We start from the raw sequence: 21,175 nt of genomic DNA, 5'->3' as shown, positions 1-21,175 counted from the left end.
CATATTTGACCAATTTCCATTAGGTTTCCAAATCCAAGTGAGAAACAAGAGAGGTCTCTGTTTCTACAAGTATTTTGACTGTAAAAGGAGTCTTGCCTGTAACTGGTCACCTACTATGTCTCTAGCACTGATCCCTGGATATTTCACTCAACACATGTCCCCTACAATGACATAACTACCAAAAAGGTATCCTCCAGAAAACATTTTATCCATCCCAAATTTTAACCTGAATCAACAAGTTTCCATGCAGGACTGTATTCACATTTGTTGGAAGTTAGAGTTCAGCATGCCATAATGGATTCCACAATGTAGGATACAATTCCCTGAAAGTTGAATTTGGACAGAATCGACCAACCTGGATCCATATTGGCTGTTTACTACATTATTAATCCAGAAATATTGCATAACTCTGCATTACATTCAAAGAGCTCTGCTTTTTCTGACATCAATGGACGGGGTTACAATGTAGTAAGCCTCAGTTGATCTCTTCCTTGATTTGTCAAGCCAGAGGTTGGTGAGATAACATTGCATGGTCATTAAGTGTGGCGCTGGTATATTAAACATGGTGGCCCATTCCACCACCTTCCCATCCAACCCCGAGCTCAACCCCATAATAGGGAAAGTGGCAGATGCCAAAGTGGCAGCCTGCCCGTCATATTGATATGTAAAATTCAGAGTTGATTAGAGCAGCCCTCCCCTTAGCTTGATCCCCTTGCCCCACTCTTCCAACCCTCTCCATTCTTTAAACCCACTCCTCACCTCATCTACCTAACCTACCCAAACATTCCTGGCCAAAGACCCTGGACTTAACTGCTCTGGGGATTCATGAGTCCTGACCTTTTTCTTCTGCCATCCCGGATGCCTTCTTGACGTTGTTGGGACTGATGGAGGTGCCAGCTAATCGGATTGGCTGTCAGCTCCATAGGGCAGGACATCCACCCAAGTCACACCCTGGTCTTGTTAGTCTGCCCCACAGCATTTTATGGCTGCAAGGCTGACACACTCCACGCCAACGTGGTTTCTGAAGAGGGGGTGGGATCCACCCCTTTGTATTATTCCTCTCTATGGCTGTAAAGAGCAACTATATACACACATTATCATAGATTTCAGCAATAATACACTTTGTAAAATAAAATGTAGAGTGAACATCGGTTTTCAGGTAACCAACTCATTTTGGACTGGAAGGAGTTTTTGAGATGCCGTGACAGAGTCCAGAACATTAACTAATCAAACATCAACCTTCATACCTCATCACTGGTGGGGAGGCGATGGTCTAGTGGCATTATCGCTCGAATATTAATCCAGAAACCCAGATAACATTCTGGGGACCCAGGTTTGAATCCCGCCATGGCAGATGGAGGAATATGAATTCAATAAAAAATATCTGGAATTAAGAGTCTACTAATGACCATGAAACCATTGTCAATTGTCAGAAAAACCCATCTAGTTCACCAATGTCCTTTAGGGAAGGAAATCTGCCATCCTTACCTGGTCTGGCCGACATGTGACTCCAGAGCCCAGCAATGTGACAGACTCTTAACTGCCCTCGAAATGGCCTAGCAAGCCACTCAGTTGTAACAATCGCTACAAAGTCTCAACAAAGAAATGAAACTGAATGGACCACCTGACATCGACCTAGGCGCCATAAAAGACTATGGCAAAACAAACAGCCCTGTCGACACTGCAAAGTTCTCCGAACATCTGGGGGCTAGTGTCAACATTGGGAGAGCTGTCTCACAGACTAGTCAAGCAACAGCCTGACATAGTCATTCTCACGGAATCATGCCTTACAGATAACACACCAGTCAGCACCATTACCATCCCTGGATATGTCCTGTCCCACCGGCAGGACAGACCCAGCAGAGGTGGCAGCACAGCGGTATACAGTCGGGATGGAGTTGCCCTGGGAGTCCTTAACATTGACTCCAGACCCCATCAAGTCTCATGGCTTCAGGTTAAAGGGAAGGAAACCTCTTACTGGTTACCACGTACCATCCTCCTCCAGCTGATGAATCAGTATTCCTCCATGTTGAACAACACTTGGAGGAAGCAATGAGGGTGACAAGAGCGCAAAACGTACTCTGGATGGGGAATTTCAATGTCCACCACCAAGAGTGGCTCGGCAGCAGCACTACTGATCGAGCTGGTTGGGTCCCAAAGGATATAACTGCTAGACTGGGTCTGCAGCAGGTGGGAAAGGAACCAACAAGAGGAAATAACATCCTTACCAATCTGCTGGCTGCAGATGCATCTGTCCATGACGGTATTGGTAAGAGTGACCACAGCTCAGTCCTTGTGGAGATGAAGTCTTGCCGTCACATTGAGAATAGCCACCATCGTATTGTGTGGCACTATCACCATGCTAAATGGGACAGACTTTGAACCAATCTAGCAACTCAAGACTGGGCATCCATGAGGCGCTGTGGGCCATCAACAGCAGCGGAATTGTCCTCCAGCACAATCTGCAACCTCATGGCCCGGCATATCCCCCACTCAACCATTACCATCAAGCCAGGGAGCAACCCTGGTTCAATGGAGAGTGCAAGCGGACATGCCAGGAACAGCACCAGGCATACCTAAAAATGAGGTCAACTTGGTGAAGCTACCAAACAGGACTACTTGCATGCCAAATGGCAAAAAACAGCAAGTGATTGACAGAGCTAAGCAATCCCACAACCAAAGGATCAGATCCAAGCTCTACAGTCCTTCCACAACCAGTTGAGAATGGTGGTGGACAACTAAACAACTCACTGGAGGAGGAGGCTCCACAAATATCCCCATCCTCAATGATGGAGGAGTCCAGCACATCAGTGCAAAAGATAAGGCTGAATTATTTCCAGCAATCGTCAGCTTGAAGTGCCGAATGGATGATCCATCTTGGCTTGCTCCAGTAGTCCTCAGCATCTCAGATGCCAGTCTCCAGCCAATTCGATTCACTCCACATGATATCAAGAAACGGTTGGAGGCACTGGATACTGCAAAGGCAATGGGCCCTGATAACATTCCGGCAAAAGTACTGAAGACTTGTACTCCAGAACTTGCCGCTCCCCGAGCCAAGCTCTTCCAGTACAGTTATAACACTGGCATCTACCCAAGGTGGAAAATTGCTTAGGTATGTCCTGTTCACAAAAAGCAGGACAAATCCAACCCGGCCAATTACCGCCCAACTACTCGCAACCATCAGTAAAGTGATGGAAGGGGTCATCAACAGTGCTACCAAGCAGCACCTGCTCAGCAATAACCTGCTCAATGACGCCCAGTTTGGGTTTCGCCAGGGTCACTCAGCTCCTGACCTCATTACAGCCTTGGTTCAAACATGGCCAAAAGAGCTAAATTCCAGAGGTGAGGTGAGAGTGACAGCCCTTGACATGAGGGCCACATTCAATCGAGTGTAGCATCAAGAAGCCCTAGCAAAACTGGAATCAATGGGTATCAGGGGGCAAACTCTCCGCTGGTTAGTCATACCTGATACATAGGAAGGTTGTGGAGGGTCAGTCATCTCAGCTCCAGGACATCTCTGCTGGAGTCCCTCAGGATAGTGTCCTGGGTCCAACAATCTTCAGCTGCTTCATCAATGACCTTCCTTCCATCATAAGGTCAGAAGTGGGGATATTCGCCAATGATTGCACAATGTTCAGCACCATTCGCGACTCCTCAGATACTGAAGCAGTCCATGTTCAACTGCAACAAGATCTGGACAATATCCAGGCTTGGGCTGACAAGTGGCAAGTAACATTCGCGCCACACAAATGTCAGGCAATGACCATCACCAGTAAGAGACATTCTAACCACCGCCCTTTAACATTCAATGCTGTAACCATCACTGAATCCCCCACTGTCAACATTCTTGGGGTTACCATTGACCAGAAACTCAACTGGACTCACCACAAACACAGTGGCTACAAGAGCAGGTCAGAGGCTAGGAATACTGTGGCAAGTAACTCACCTCCTGACTCCCCAGAGCCTATCTACCATCTACAAGGCACACGTCAGGAGTGTGATGGAATACTCCCCACTTGTCTGGATGGGTGCAGCTCCAACAACACTCAAGAAGCTTGACACTGTCCAGGACAAAGCAGCCCGCTTGATTGGCGCCACATCTACAAACATTCAATCCCTCCACCACCGACGCTCAATAGCAGCAGTGTGTACTATCTACAAGATGCACTGCAGCAATTCACCAAAGATCCCTAGACAGCACATTCCAAACCCACGACCACTTCCACCTAGAAGGACTAGGGTAGCAGATAATGCGAACACCACCACCTGCAAGTTCCCCTCCAAGCCACTCACCATCCTGATTTGGAAATATATCACCGTTCCTTCACGGCCACTGGATCAAAATCCTGGAATTCCCTCCATAACAGCGGCATTGTGGGTCAACCCACAGAACATGGACTGCAGCGATTCAAGGCGGCAGCTCACCACCACCTTCTCAAGGGCAACTAAGGATGGGCAATAAATGCTGGCCAGCCAGTGACGCCCATGTCCCACGAATGAATAAAAAACAAAAGCAGCTATGAACCCCTAGTGACCGAATACAAAAACATTGCCCAGAACAGTAGGTTGTAAGGTAGAAAAACAGTGCGTTTGACCACTGTCTTGGCAAGTTTAATACTAAGAGCAATCCTAATATTTTAAAGATCTAACCAGCGTGTGCAAAATGCTTGAGAGAAAATTTGTTAGATCTAGACAAGTGGTGGAAAATAACAACAGTAATCAATGTTGTGGCCAGTGTACTTGTTACCACACAATCAAGAGAACAGAAGCAAAATGGAATGAATCCTACCATTTGAAAAGCTCAAAGAAAATTCTGTAACAACTTCAAGGCTACAATTACATCTTAGTGCTCCACATTAAAGGCAATCCCCTCAGTAAGATTACAATTGTATAGCTTAGCCCCAGGAGATATTGTACGTACCATAACATTCCAGCAACAAGCTTCAGGGATTATGCTAGTCACAAAGACACCGTTGTAACCGACTGATTACTCCCGCTTACTATCAGAAGGTGAACTTCATCCTTCTGCAACATTCCATGTGCAGTTTCAAAATGAATAGCTGGAGTCCAAATAGTTAGCGTCTCTAGATTACAACTGCAGGGGATGCAGATCAAGATTGGAATTTATTGCAGCCTAGATCTCCTTTTCTCCACTTGCATAGCCACCAGATACTGTGAAGTACAGGAGCGGTTCATTAAAACAATTTTCTTCTCCTGAAAAATAATGCTTGCTAGATGTTAAGCAACTGTAACATTCAGACCAATTATATCCCATTTCAGCAGCCATCTAACAACTTTGCCCAAGGAAAAGCATTAAATTGTGGTTGTAGCAGTGATCCTTCAGATAACACCAAGTGAAACAATGCAGGGAAAACCCCAGCGAGGGCTGTTGAAATATTTATTACAGCCATATCTGCCTTCAGTTCCTGTGGAAACGTAGATTTACAACACAAGAAAGCCTATCATTCTCTTTCGAAAGTCTATTTAATTCAGTCCCACTCCTCCCAAAAGTCAGACTTCTTACAATTAACTTTCTCATGAAAAACAATAAGTGCAAATATTAGTTTTCAGTTCACAAAGCTTTCTTTGTAGAATGGCTATAAAACATGCTGACAATTGCTTTGTAAATGTTCATTCTGTGTATGTTTATTCCAAAATGTACTGCATGTCTCTGCTACTCCACAACATAGCTGACACTTTCTGACAGTGATATGAAATTCAGTTACACTGTTTTCACACATCCACACAAATACATCAGGAGGGTCCAGAAGCACAAGAACGATGGATCTTCTTTGAGAAAATAAAGTATATGTGAATAGTGTGGGATGGCACCAAGTCTTTAAAAAAGTCTTAAGAAAAAAATGATTGTGTGATGCCAAACTGGGTAAAGATTGTTGGTAAGCTGAATGTGGTAAGGAGCTCCACAGTTTTGATTTAGAGTAGGATTTTAATGGACTCTGAAGAGCCTCAAGTTTGATACTGAAGACATAAGGAGAAGCAAACATTTGCATTTATATAATGACATAAATGCAGTAAAACATCCTAAGATGCTTCATAAGAACATTATCAAACAAAATTTGACACCAAGTAATATAGGATAGATACATCAGGACAGGTAAGAAAAAGCTTTGTCAAAGAGGAAGAATATAGAGCATCTTAAAGAAGAAAAAAGCAGAGTAGTGTTGGGAGGGAATTCCAAAGTTTAAGCCTAGGCAGCTGACGACATAACTGCTAAAGGTGGAGAAATGAAAATCAGTAACTTGCAAGAGGCTGGAACTGGGAGAGTGCAACAGCAGTTTAAGAGAGCTACCAGAAAAGACTGAAAACAGCAATACTGATGTCAGAGGAAGAATAGATTGACTGGAAGGGGATTGGCCATTAGTAAGAGGGTGTCTTTCACCTCGTCAGGAATGGCAGGGTGGTGATAAGAGCCTTTCCAGATTTGAAAGCTGCTCTCAAGTCTTGGGTAGGCTTATATTTTTTCATAATTCAATTTTTTCCTTTAATAGATGGAAACCAGAAGAACTTGCTAGTTGTATTCAACATTCACATCTGGAAGGGGCGTGCCTAATACACTCTATGCAAGTGAACTATCGACGAAAGGTCATCGACCTGAAATGTTAGCTCAGTTTTCTCTTTCCACAGATGCTGTCGGGCCTGCTGACTATTTACAATGTTTTCAGTTTTTATTTCAGTTACTATGGGTGGGATTTTCCAGCTCCTTCCACGGCATATTTTCCAGCGGTGGAGGTACCTCACCAATGGCTGCCAGCAGGATCTTCAGGTCACACCAATGTTTACGGTGTTCTGCATGGCTCGCTCGTCCTGCCCGTGGGGGGGTTGCCTTTGAAGGGACCACAAGATCCCATTGGCAAAAGTTGGAAAATCCGGCCATGTGTGTTTTTGAAGAGTTTGGAGCAATGCAAAGAAAGGCCATTTGAGAAATTAGGCATTGCCTCTCCAATGGTCACAAAGTTTACACCATTAGTCCAGATATTCATTCCACATAGCCAATGACATGATTAAGTTACAGCCTGCAAATGACGTTCCGATGGATAGAATGGATACAGCACAGGATGGTGACATTCAGTTCTTCATGTCCATACTAGCTCCCTGCAAGGGCAACTCATCTGGTTCCACTTCTGCAGCATTTTCACTGTAACCCAGCAATTTGTTTCATTTTAGATAATTATCGAATTGCCTTTTGGAAGCCATGATTGAATCTCCCTTCACCACACAAAATGTAATCCAAATCCTAAACACTTGCTAAGTAACCACAATTTTCCTCCCGTCACCTTTGGTTCTTTGCCATTCACTTTAAGTTGAAGTTATCTGATTCTTGATCCTTCCTCCAATGGGAACAGTTTCTTTATCACTCTACCCAGACATCATGATTTTAAGCACCTCTCTGAAATCTCCTCTCTACTCTCACTTCTCCAAGGAGATTGGCCCCAGCTTCTCCAATCTAAGCACGTAACTGAAGTCCCTCATCCCTTGAGTCACTCTCGTAAATCTTTTCTGCAGTCTCTCTGATGCTTCCCCATCCTCCTTAAAGCGTAATGCCCAAAATCAGACACAATACTCCAGGATGAGATTAAACCAATGTTGTATAAAGTTTCAACATAATCAAAATGACTAATCAAATAGTGACCTTTATAAATAGAGCATTGCAATAGAATTTGGTAGAAGTTATTCTACAGGTACTGACTTCCTGGTTAGACACTCGCTGGAGAACTGCAAACTGTTGTGAGCACCACACTATGGGAATGCACTGCAGATTTATCAGGTTGATACATTGAGATATCTCACAAACTAAGGATATATTCACCAGAAATTAGAAGGTTAAGAGGTGGGTGGAGAGGAGTTGGTGATGCCTGATTGAAATGTTCAAGGTACTAGAGGGAACAAATATCGTAGGTAGAGAAACTGTTTCTGCTGGTTCAAACTAAGGGCGTAGTTTAAAAATTAGAGCCAGACTTTGCATTGACAATTCACCTGTCATCAGTTTGCAGGGAGGCTCCACATTGCTTTTGACCACTCTCTTTTCTACAATTTTTCACCCTTAGCTGTTCTTTGCATCTTTCCCATTCTCTCAGATGTGTGTTTAGGCTACCTATTGAATTAAGGGAGCTTGATTCTTTCTTTATTCTGTATCTATGACATGGGACAAGTATTTATCATGTCATCTGAACAAAACATTGATGAGTCAGTTTTAGCCATAGAAGAGCAGCAAATGGCTTGCAAAACAGAGGCAGCCATTCTTAAATATTTGTGTAGTAATTCAGTCAACGCCAGTTTCCCACCACCAGAAACCCTTTATTATGAACCAAGAAGCCACACCTGCAGCTTGCAGCTCGCGAGTCTGTACTCTGGGACCTACAACAGTGGCCCGGGTTGAGCAGCAGGTTAAGACTCTGCTGTTCACCTCCGTTCACTCAATAAGGAAGCTCGTGTTCCACAAAGCCCACAGGGAGTTCTATCAATGATCCCCCTTCGTGGCCAACGTAGCAGTTTGATCTGCATCCTGCAATCAATTTCCAAGGTCACAAACAGCATCCTTCTTTACCCTAGTGTCTTCAGGCCCCTTGCAGGTTATTGTTTTTTGTTGAGATGAATTATAATAGCTACACCTAATTTCAAAAACAATACGAACATAACCAATCTTTTATATATCCATACAGTTCAGAAATATTTCCACTAGCTTTGTGCCCAGGTTCCAGTGAATCAAACAAGGACAAAATATTGCAGCATAAAACATGAGTTACAGTCATAAATATCATATATGCTCTAGATTTCATGTAAAAGTCAACCTTTGGCTTTTGTCAACAAACCCTAACTCTTTCAACCAAGCACCTGCTTGCCATATCGGTGCTTCCCTGCCCAAGTCTTCCACTTGCCGTTTTCTCCCCATAACGCTTGCTGAATGAGGGGACATAAGAGGGGCAACAAGAGGGAGGTGGCAGCCAAAGTCAGAGGGAAAGCAGTGGCAAGAGCCAGGTGGGGAAGCGGTGAGCAAGAATGGCTGCTCCAAATGGTACTGAGCGATTCATGTGTGCTCTGTCAGCCTGCTGTGAAATGATTTCAACCACTCAAAAATATTATTCATTCATAAGTCACCGCCCCAAAAGTTTGGTATCGAAAACCAGGTTTTTACATGAGCATATACCGTAGAACATAGAACATAGAACATAACAGCGCAGTACAGGCCCTTGCGCCGACCAGTGGAACCAATCTAAAGCCCCTCTAATCTACGCTATTCCAATATCATCCATATGTTTATCCAATAACCATTTGAATGCTCTTAATGTTGACGAGTCCACTACAGCTGCAGGCAGGGCATTCCACGCCCTTACCTCTGACATCTGTCCTATATCTATCACCCCTCAATTTAAAGCTATGTCCCCTCGTGCTAGCCATCACCATCCGAGGAAAAAGGCTCTCACTATCCACCCTATCTAATCCTCTGATCATCTTGTATGCCTCTATTAAGTCACCTCTTAACCTTCTTCTCTCTAACAAAAACAACCTCAAGCCCCTCAGCCTTTCCTCATATGATTTTCCCACCATACCAGGCAACATCCTGGTAAATCTCCTCTGCACCCTTTCCAATGCTTCCACATCTTTCCTATAATACGGCGACCAGAACTGTACGCAATACTCCAAATGCGGCCGCACCAGAGTTTTGTACAGTTGCAGCATGACCTCCTGGCTCCGAAACTCAATCCCTCTACCAATAAAAGCTAACACACCGTACGCCTTCTTAACAACCCTATCAACCTGGGTGTCAACTTTCAGGGATCTATGCACATGGACACCCAGATCCCTCTGTTCATCCACACTACCAAGTATCTTACCATTAGCCCAGTACTCTGTATTCCTGTTACTCCCTCCAAAGTGAATCACCTCACACTTTTCCGCATTAAACTCCATTTGCCACCTCTCAGCCCAGCTTTGCAGCTTATCTATGTCCCTCTGTACCCTGCCACTTCCCTCCGCACTGTCTACAACTCCACCGACTTTAGTGTCATCCGCAAATTTACTAATCCATCCTTCCACGCCCTCATCCAGGCCATTAATAAAAATGACAAACAGCAGTGGCCCCAAAAATGATCCTTGCGGTACACCACTAGTAACTGAACTCCAGGATGAATATTTCCCATCAACCACCACCCTCTGTTTTCTTACAGCTAGCCAATTCCTGATCCAAATCACTAAATCACCCTCAATCCCATGTGTCCGTATTTTCTGCAAAAGCTTACCATGGCGAACCTTATCAAACGCTTTGCTGAAATCCATATACACCACATCAACTGCTTTACCCTCATCCACCTCTTTGGTCACCTTCTCAAAGAACTCAATAAGGTTTGTGAGGCACGACCTACCCTTCATAAAACCGTGCTGACTATCCCTAATCAAATTATTCCTTTCTAGGTGATTATAAATCCTATCTCTTATAATCTTTTCCAATACTTTGCCCACAACAGAAGTAAGGCTCACCGGTCTATAATTACCAGGGTTGTCCCAACTCCCCTTCTTGAACAAGGGGACAACATTTGCTATCCTCCAGTCTTCTGGCACTGTTCCTGTAGACAATGACGACACAAAGATCAAAGCCAAAGGCTCTGCAATCTCGTCTCTAGCCTCCCAGAGAATCCTAGGATAAATCCCATCCGGCCCAGGGGACTTATCTATTTTTACCCTTTCCAGAATTGCTAACACCTCCTCATGAACATCAATCCCATCCAGTCCAACAGCCTGCATCTCAGTACTCCCCTCGACAACACTGTCCCTCTCCGACGAAAAATATTCATTTAGTGCCTCTCCTATCTCTTCAGACTCCACGCACAACTTCCCACTACTGTCCTTGACTGGCCCTAATCTTACCCTAGTCATTCTTTTACTCCTGACGTACCTATAGAAAGCTTTAGGGTTTTCCTTGATCCTACCTGCCAAAGACTTCTCATGTCCCCTCCTGGCTCTTCTTAACTCTTTCTTTAGGTCCTTCCTGGCTAACTTGTAACTCTCAAGTGCCCTAACTGAGCCTTCACGTCTCATCTTAACACAAGTCTCCTTCTTCCTCTTCACAAGAGATTCAACCTCCTTAGTAAACCACGGTTCCCTCACACGTCTGCTTCCTCCCTGCCTGACAGGTACTTCACACTTTTTTGCAATCTTTTCCACTGGCTCAAATTTCACTTTGTCTGAAGCAGCCCTCACCCACTAAACTGGCCACAACCCCATGCTGAAATTGCAACTTCTGTTGCCTGTGGAAGGCTCCTCCAATTGCACTCATTTACTTAGGTGCACTAGAAATTTAAGGCACAGAAGGAAGCCATTCGTCCCATTGCTTCTTTGCAAGGTACAAAAGAGCCTTCCAGCTAATCCCACTAACAGGCATGTTTTAAATGCTTTCATACCAAAAATATTTACTATATTAGGAAACTGATAAGTGATCCAGTATACATGTTTTAAGTAATTTGCAGTACTTTTAAACAGGGTTACCCACAAGTGGAGGTCTAGACACCCAAAATAAAATGTTTGTGTTGATAGCCAAAACTCTACCAGTTTACCACTCTTGAATACAAAGAATACTTAATAATGGAAAGAACAAAAACAATTAAGTTGTGCTCATTCATGCAAGATTTATGTTTGTGATTATGCAAAGATATTTAGTGGAAAGTTTGACCATGACCTAACCAGCTCAATTTTGAGGACACTGGTGTGCACAATTTTCTGATTGCACTCAAAGCGGAAACTCTGTCCCATTGGCTTTACTTATTAATTGTAATCCAATCACTTCATTTACAGTGCACTCCAATATTTTTGCTATATTTTTGTCAAGCTTACCATTCTGCAATTCACATTACCATGCTTTTGACCTTGCTTCATGAACTTCAGCTTTTTCAAAATGCCCATTTGCCAGTCTCATGAACTGAGTTGCATTTCTCAGCCTTTCTGCCAAAAATATTACTCGAGAGAACACATAATATTCAGAGTAAGAGAGGTTGTGAGAAGGGAGAGCAGGCTTGTCCTTGGTCTTCAATTCTCTTCTTAGCTAAAACTGCATTCAGCTCCATTTTTAAAGGAACTTTACCAACGTAGCATTAAAGGAAGAACTTGCATTTGTATAGAGTTGTTCATATCCGCAAGGTGCTCCACAGCCAAAGACCTACCTTTGAAGTGTAGTTACTATATTTGCATACAACACAATGGCCAATTTGCTAAAAAAAAATCTCTCAAACAAACAATAGCGATGAACAATTAGCCTGATTTCTAAATAGGATAAATGTTTCACGGATAAATGTTGGCAAGGAAAGAGTGAATTTCCTGCTCTTCTTTTACTTCCACCTGAACAGGCAAATGGAGACTTTTGTTCCCTATCATTTGAAAGACACCTTCAAGAATACAGCGCTGCCTCAATAATACACAGAACTGTCAAACTCGTTTACATACTAAAGTCATGTTGTAAATCCTGAACCCACAATCTTCTGAATCAAAGCAGGAGTGCCATCAAAACAGTCAAATTAACACATCAACTGCTCCAAGAACAAGAGGAAACATTTATTTTTGTCGAACTCTTGCACAATCTTTATATTTTGTGCAACAGGCAAGGTGACGCTGCTACCTCACAGCACCAGGGACCAGGGTTCAATTCCCGGCTTGGGTCACTGTCTGTGCGGAGTCTGCACGTTCTCCCCATATCTCTGGGTGCTCCGGTTTTCTCCCACAGTCTGAAAGCTGTGCTGGTTAGGTGCATTCATAGAATACCTACAGTACAGAAGGAGGCCATTCAGCCCATTAAGTCTGTATCAACCATAATCCCACCCAGGCCCTATTCCCACAACCATACACATTTACCCTACTAATCCCTGACACTAGGATCAATTTAGCATGGCCAAACAACCTAACACATCTTTGGAAGGAAACCGGAGCACCCGGAGGAAACTCACGCAGACACGGGGAGAATGTGCAAATTCCACAAAGACAGTGACCCAAGGCCAGAATTGAACCTGGGACCCTGGCGCTGTGAGGCAGCAATGCTAACCACTGTACCCCCGTGCCGCATTGGCCATGTTACATTCTCCCTCAGTGTACCCGAACAGTTGCCGGAGTGTGGCGACTAGGGGATTTTCACAGTAACTTCATTGCAGTGTTAATGTAAGCCTACTTGTGATTAATAAATAAATACATTTTAACTCTGACAGTCTTTTCATGAAGGCAACATATTTCTTGTTTACACTGTGTGCTCGAGAGAGACTACGTATTAGAAAATAAAAGGGAAGTAGGTGTACATTTGAAAAAAAGGTATAGGAAAGAGCTATGAGGCTAGCATTTTCAGAAATGGCACAGATATGATGGACTGAATGGCCTGTGTCTGCAGTAAAATGATATGATTTTATGTTGATTGTTGACCATTTTCAAACAAAAGCTGATCTGGTTTTTTATGCTGTTCACTTGTAGCATGACTCATTGAATGGGTTTTCGTACAAATATTGCAGTGCTACTTTACAGGATGCATAGCTTGATCCAAGCCAAGAACGGAAGAATAATAGGCTAAGAAATAGCACTTTTCCCAGGATTCAAAAAGTAGTCTGCAGAGAATCACAATCAGCCTTTCAAAGAAACATTTGTGAAAAGACGCTGCATGCTTACTCAAAATATTTATTTTTTCAGAAGTAATGGTGGAAAGGTGTCTTTATCTCTGGCTTGTGACTTGTTACAAAAACAACCTCAACCTTTTGATAAACAGAGTTGCACAGAAGTCTTAATTTCTGCATTGAGAACAAGCACTAGCACATTGAAATTGCTGGGTCCGCAGTCCCTGCAACAACTTAGTTTACTGATAAAGAAATTTATATTTCCTTGTAGCTATTTCAACTGTCAGCTACAATTTATGTACTGGGCGGCCCAGCTACCCAACTGTAAAGGATACTGAAACAAAGACTTTGTCAGAAATAGACACCATTGCTCAACATGTTCTTAATTTTAACCCTTTCCACCCTCAAAGCCCAAACAGAAGGCAAGCAAATTAGAAAAACACATCCATGTAATTCTGTTGCTATGCAGAAAATAGAATCCCTACTGTGCAGAAAGAGGCCATTTGGCCCATTGAGTCTGCACCAACTCTCCGAAAGATCACCCCACCAGGCCTTTCCCTCTGCCCTATCCCCATAGGGCAGAGGGAAAGGCCTGCCCTATGGGGATAGGGCAGAGGGAAACTAACCGACACATCTTGGGACTGTGGGAGGAAGCCGGAGAAAACTCATGCAGACACGGGGAGAAAGTACAAATTCCACACAGGAAGTCCCCCAGGTTGGAATCAAACCCGGGTCCGTGGCACTGTGAGGCAGCAGTGCTAACCACTGTGCCACCATGCCGTCCAACTCTGTACTGGAAACAGAGAGTAACAGCAAAAAAGCCAGCCGCAGACTCTCTTGATTCCAGGAAATTACTACCAGGACTGGACAGATTTAAACATTTCAGTTCAATACAGACAATGATAGGATAGCCTGAAACCAGCTACTCTTGTACTGTGCAGGAACCTTATTGCCAGAATGGCCACCAAGAATGGAATCCAACACCCATGATACTAGGAAGGATATTACCAACAATCAAAGAGAGGACTCTGGCTGTGGCCCCACTGCGCATATCCAAACATTACAGGAAAGGCTTAGAAAAGTTCTTTGGATATTCATATCCAATTTCCAGAGAAAACAACTAACATTTATAGCAGACATATTGGTACAGTGAAATGTAGAAAAAATTAAGACTTCACTCAGCTTTATGCAACCACGCTCTCCCAGATCTTTGCAAAGATAACAAGTGAAAACCACTTACTCTGCGCTTCAGTCGCTCCCGTTCCCTCAATGTCAATGTATCTGCCTTGGCAATCACTGGCACAATATTTACTTTGCTGTGAATGGCCTTCATAAACTCTACATCTAGAGGCTTCAAGCTGCATAACAAAATAAACAGTTAAGCACTACATACACTTCCCGATATCCACTGCAACATAGGAAACACAAAAACAGAACTCAATATTTCCAACAAAATTGAAGTTTGTCTCTGGTGTGGTTAAGTCCTCATTGACTAAGGTTTTTTAGATTCTTGGTTTAGCATTGCTTTTGGTCTTGTAAATTTAGTTGTAGCTTGCAGCAGAACGAGGCTCCAGCATCTAGAATCACTCACATATTTCAATTGACAAAAATGGTATCAAATACTATAGTTCCCAGTACAGGGAATAAAGAATGCTACACAAGAGATATGTTCATCACTTGGCAGTTCAGTTTACAACACCCTCCAGAAAGTGCCCCTGCTAAATTCAAGGACCAAGCTTCCATAAGAATGGTACACGAAGCATGGACCATTGGCAACTCTTGAACAATGGCCCAGAATTAACAATTATATTGAGGACAAGTATGGTAACAAAAATTCAAGCTAAACTTCTTCAATAAAAGCAAGGTTACTGGAAGACAAATGTCTTCAGCAACATTTGCAGAGGAAGCAGGCTTTGTTTATTAAATAGGATTTCACATTTGTGTAAATGGAAATTAAAAGAAACAACTTCAAAGAATTAACTTTGGGGGAAAAGATTAAGGTGAATAGTTCCAACAGTTTATACATGAACTTCCAAGCATAGGATAAAGCATTTGCCTCTCCCCCCAGTATAATGGCTATCTGAAATCACTTGGGCAGTGTGGCACTAAGAGATAGCTCCAAGAAAGGAAAAATGCAATAACATGGACTAGACCCCTGCAGGAATTGCCTAATACAAGCATGTGGCAACAAAGCTTTAGCATCAAGGAGCATCAGATCAAGCCCAAGATAGGGTGCAATGCCTCATCTTGTCAGCTTGGATCTTAGAATTATGAATCCCTACAGTGCAGAAGGAGGCCATTCGGCCCATCAAACCTGCATAACAACATTCCCACCCGGGCCCTATCCCTGTAACCCCATGTATTTACCCTGCTAGTCCCCTTGACACTAAAGGGCAGTTTAGCATGGCCACTCAACCTACATTGCACAGCTTTGGAGTGTGGGAAGAAACTGGAGCACCTAGGAGGAAACCCACATCGACACAGAGAATCATAGAAATCATAGAAACCCTACAGTGCAGAAGGAGGCCATTCGGCCCATCGAGTCTGCACCGACCACAATCCCACCCAGGCCCTACCCCCACATATTTTACCCGCTAATCCCTCTAACCTACACATCCCAGGACTCTAAGGGGCAATTTTTTTAACCTGGCCAATCAACCTAACCCGCACATCTTTGGACTGTGGGAGGAAACCGGAGCACCCGGAGGAAACCCACGCAGACACGAGGAGAATGTGCAAACTCCACACAGGCAGTGACCTGAGCCGGGAATCGAACCTGGGACCCTGGAGCTGTGAAGCAGCAGTGCTAACCACTGTGCCACCATGCCGCCCCGTGCAAACTCCACACAGACAGTGGTCAGAGGCCGGAATTGAACCCAGGTCCCCAGCGCCGTGAGGCAGCAGTGCTAACCACTCTCCCAGTCTTGTTTGTCTCTCTGGAGAAGGCCTTGAATTGGATTCAATTAGATTCTGAATTTGGTTTTTGGAGCAAGCAAGGAATTGATTTGAGTTTGCCTGATCCATTCTAAGCATTGGCTTTGTAACTTTAAGGATGGAGTAAAAAATATATATATTTTTTAAATCCTCTTTTCAACAGACGCGAATTAGAAGCTCAGTTGGGCCAGTTGTTCCAATTTCCATTTGACAACTGGGATTTTCACAATGGCTTCACTGCAGTGTTAATATAAGCCTACTTGCGACACTAATAAATAATAATAATAAATGGGTGCATGGGAATACAGCTCATTTTTGAAAGTGTTAAACTATCCCAATCAGCTACCTTTTCTGAAAGTTTCTCCCACACGTGCACTATCCTATAGAAGTTTGTATGTATGTTTGTCAAATTCAAATTGATTGCTTATTTCCACTGCATTTGAACTGCTTATTACAAGGACCTGAAAACTCATCCAAGAATATCAGAAATAATCTTTACTGAAGAAATAAACAGAAATCATCTGATAAGGCATGACATATTTATTATTTTGGAACAGAAATGAAAAATACAGAAACAGAAATTTCAAGTGATAACAATAAAAGAAGAAAACTGGACTGGTTTTATTTGGAAAGAAAGGCTTTGAGGTGGTTGGATTGAAGTTCTGAAGAATATGAAAGGAATGAGACAGTTGCTTGATAACACTAGGTTAGAAAGAGAGTAGGGAGCCAGCAGGAGGGTGGGGCTGGACTGGTGACACATGAAAAAAAAACTTTGGATTCTGATCTGATTGAATAACTTGTTTCAGTGGTGTCACATTCTATGATTCCAATAGATCTTTTCTGCAACTTTCTTTACTTGTGGTTCAGAGAGTGGTGGCATAATACTATTGAGTAGTTACTCTTGCTCATATCTCATTCAGACATGGTACAAAGAAGAGATGGCCTTACTCACTCAAGGTTGGCACAACAATGTACAGCATCATCAGGTACCCTTCCTTAAACAAGCTCTGTTATAGCAACGGCAATTGTTTATATGTTGGCAGCACATTTTAACCATATGCCCTGCAGAATGAGAGACTTTTCTTACCCATGGCCAAAGGGGGAGATGAAGTAGAAACAGCAGTGGACTCGGTTGTCTACAATATGTCGTCTGTTCAGGCCACTCTCATCATGAAGGTATCGTTCAAACTGATGGTCAATGTATTGAATAATGGGTCTGAAGCTGAAAGAGAAAAAGGGTGTGATGTGAGAAACAATGGCACCAAATCATCATAGTACTGGAACTTCTGGTCTTTGGGTAACTTAATGCTGACCCACTACCTTCCAATCGAGTACTGTTACATATAGGTAGTCTAAATACCTGCTCCAGACACATCATCATCAATTTTACTACTACACAGCAAATCTCTTCTGGATATTACTGCAGTATAAATTGAGTGTTTTCATACTCCTTCAGATCTTACCACAATATTAACTTTAGTAATCAAGAATGCCACATTGCATTTACCAAGGTTGGCAGATAGTAAGAATGAACCAACCACTTGCAAATCTGCAGGATGCCCCAAAAGAACTTCGGAGCTAATTACTATTGTTTTGTAGGTAAAATAGCAGCCAACGTATTCAGAGCAAGGATCTCAAACAGAAAACAAGATAAGTAACTAGCTTATCTTTTGTTTCTAGTGTTAGTTAAGGGGTGACTGATGAACAGGATACCAGGAGAGATCCTTGCTCTTTTTTGGTACATACATTGAACTTCACAACGATATTCTATTTGACATTCCGCTAAAAAATACCACTTTGACATTCCATCAAAAAATAAATCAGAGCTGTAATCCCCCAGGGCTGCAGCAAAGTGTCAGTGTAGCCACATGTGCAAAAGATTGGTGGAACTACTCATCTGCTCTTTCAGCTGAGGCGAGTGGGCCATCACTGAACCTAGATAACACTATTAGAGCAGAAGAACCATATGCTGTTACAGCTCAAAATAAATCACAATATCTTGACAATAAATTTCAAGACTTTTACTATCGAGCAGTTGGTTGTGTTTTTTCTTTTTTTGAACATTGTGATTTGGTAATCCCATTATACAACCATAAATAGAAGCAAAATACCGCAGGGCGGCATGGTGGCACAGTGGTTCGCACTGCTGCCTCAGTGCCAGGGACCCGGGTTTGATTCCACCCTTGGGTGACTGTGTGGAGTTTGCACATTCTCCCAGTGTCTGTATGGGTTTCCTCTGGGTGCTCCGGTTTCCTCCCCCAGTCCAAAGATGTGCAGGTTAGGTGGATTGGCCATGTTAAATTGCCCCTAAGTGTCCAAAAGGTGTATAGGTTAGGTGGATTAGCCATGGTAAATGCAGGAGGTTACAGGGATAAGGCGGAGGGGAGGGTCTGGGTATGATGCTCTTTTGGACAGTCGGTACAGACTCGATGGGCCGTATGGACTCTTTCTGCACTCTAGGGATCCTATGGTTCTATTGATGCTGGAACCTGAAACAAAAACAGAAATGCTGGAAAAACTCAGGCCTGGCAGCATCTGTAAAGAGAGAAAACAGAGTTAACGTTTCGAGTCCATGTCACTTCTTCAGAGCTAAAGAAAGGTATACAACCACACCGTCCGATTAGAACTTACAAAACACACCAAATTCTAGAAAATCAGTTGCATCCAACTGTGTATAAAACTATAGACCACAGCTGCACATAATGGCACTTTAATTCCTTGCCAATATGAAAATGATTTGTTAAATTCCCCACCAATCATGTCAGGAGACTTCACAGCTTAGAAATGACTCATTGATTTTATACACATCCACCCTCCACTCAAAACAGCGCTTGCTTTTATTGAGATGCTGCTGCAATTTCTGTCATGTCACCTAACAAAAGAATAGTGAAACAGTGAGAGCTTGCTCCATCATTCAATATAATAAAGGCTCAGTTTTCCTTTGGTCTAATTTTATATTCCATCCAAAAAACAAATTCATGGTCCCCACAAGAGAGACAAACAAGATCCAAGCTGACAAGACGAGGCATTGCTTGGGCTTGATCTGACATTTCGGGCAGGATTTTCTGGCCGTGCTCACCCCGAAACCGGAAAATCCCCCCTGAGGTCAATGGACCTTTCTATGGCCTGCCCCTCGCGCGCTACGATGCCCGTGATGGGCGGAACGGGAAAATTCTCCCCCTCACCTTAACCAAAAGGCCGAGATGACTTTGAAAAGTTGCATCAGGCAACACCTTGGTTAAACCTCATTGGCTACCTTGATCATTGATTTTTGGGCTTCAAAATAATTTTCCCACCTGGTCCCCAATCTCTTGTGGGGTTATGGGGACAGGGCCTGGGTGGGATTGTTGTTGGTGAAGGCTTAATGGGCCGAATGGCCTCCTTCTGCACTGTAGGATTCCATGATTTATTCCCTGGGATTTTGTAGGCCACTCTATTGAACTAGACCTTGTGGACTGTTTATTAAAATGAATTGTTTCAACAGACTCCATAAGCTGAGTAAATAGATTTTGCTTGTTCTAAAATTCACTGTACAATGAGAGTTTGCCAAGTTCCATCCCGCCTGGCTGATAGAGGTACAGATACAGATCGGTCAAACTCGCACACAACTGAAATTACAAGAGCACCTGCAGTTAATGGTCCTTTACTGCTGGTGAATTATCACATGGTCAGATTCATTAATGACTGAAAGCTTGTCTGATACCGAGGTCAATCATGGTCAAAATTAAAGAGTTTCAAATTAGTGCCTTTTGTTTTTGCAAGTAGATAAGGTTGTTAAGAAGGCATATGGTGTCTTGGCGTTTATTGGTAGGGGGATTGAATTTAGGAGTCGTAGCGTTATGTTGCAACTGTACACAACTCTGGTGCGGCCGCACTTGGAGTACTGTGTGCAGTTCTGGTCCCCACATTACAGGAAGGATGTGGAGGCTTTGGAGAGGGTGCAGAGGAGGTTTACCAGGATGTTGCCTGGTATGGAGGGGAGATCCTATGAGGAGAGGCTGAGGGATTTGGGATTGTTTTCGCTGGAAAGGCGGCGGCTAAGAGGGGATCTTATTGAAACATATAAGATGATTAGAGGTTTAGATAGGGTGGATAGTGATAGCCTTTTTCCTCTGATGGAGAAATCCAGCACGAGGGGGCATGGCTTTAAATTGAGGGGGGGTAGTTATAGAACCGCTGTCAGGGGTAGGTTCTTTACCCAGAGGGTGGTGAGGGATTGGAATGCCCTGCCAGCATCAGTAGTAAATGCGCCTAGTTTGGGGGCGTTTAAGAGATCCGTAGATAGGTTCATGGACGAAAAGAAATTGGTTTAGGTTGGAGGGTCACAGTTTTTTTTTTTAACTGGTCGGTGCAACATCGTGGGCCGAAGGGCCTGTTCTGCGCTGTAATGTTCTATGTTCTATGTTCTAACTTATCTGCAGAAGAGCACTGGAAAGTGAGGCAGTCATTAAAGCAATAATACAACATTACAATTTCAAAAGAAATTAAAAACTGCCTGTTTTTAAAGTCATGACATTTGAACAATGACCTACTACTATTTAACTGCCAGCTGTCAATTGTCCTATACACAATAACCTTCTCAGCATGGCAATGAAAATCTGTTTTCCTTCACAATGTATCCGTGCAGTCAGACCTGTGATCTC

General features: G+C 43.3%; 1 protein-coding gene across 3 annotated transcripts in view; it reads right to left on the bottom strand.

Annotated features, from left to right (window-relative positions):
* LOC144502672 (septin-2) overlaps positions 1-21,175 on the bottom strand; it is a 139,750-nt gene that overhangs the window by 69,546 nt on the left and 49,029 nt on the right. For all 3 annotated transcript variants that reach the window (XM_078226855.1, XM_078226857.1, XM_078226856.1), the window contains exons 6-7: positions 17,620-17,754; positions 14,839-14,956 (exon numbers count right to left, since the gene is read on the bottom strand). In XM_078226855.1, coding sequence (XP_078082981.1) covers positions 14,839-14,956; positions 17,620-17,754 — 253 coding nt within the window. The remainder of the gene's footprint in view (positions 1-14,838; positions 14,957-17,619; positions 17,755-21,175) is intronic.

Source organism: Mustelus asterias, chromosome 13 (genome assembly GCF_964213995.1).
Source record: "Mustelus asterias chromosome 13, sMusAst1.hap1.1, whole genome shotgun sequence".
NCBI lineage: Eukaryota > Metazoa > Chordata > Chondrichthyes > Carcharhiniformes > Triakidae > Mustelus > Mustelus asterias.
The sequence above is the reverse complement of the archived record's forward strand: the minus strand, read 5'-3'. Positions and strand labels throughout refer to the sequence as shown.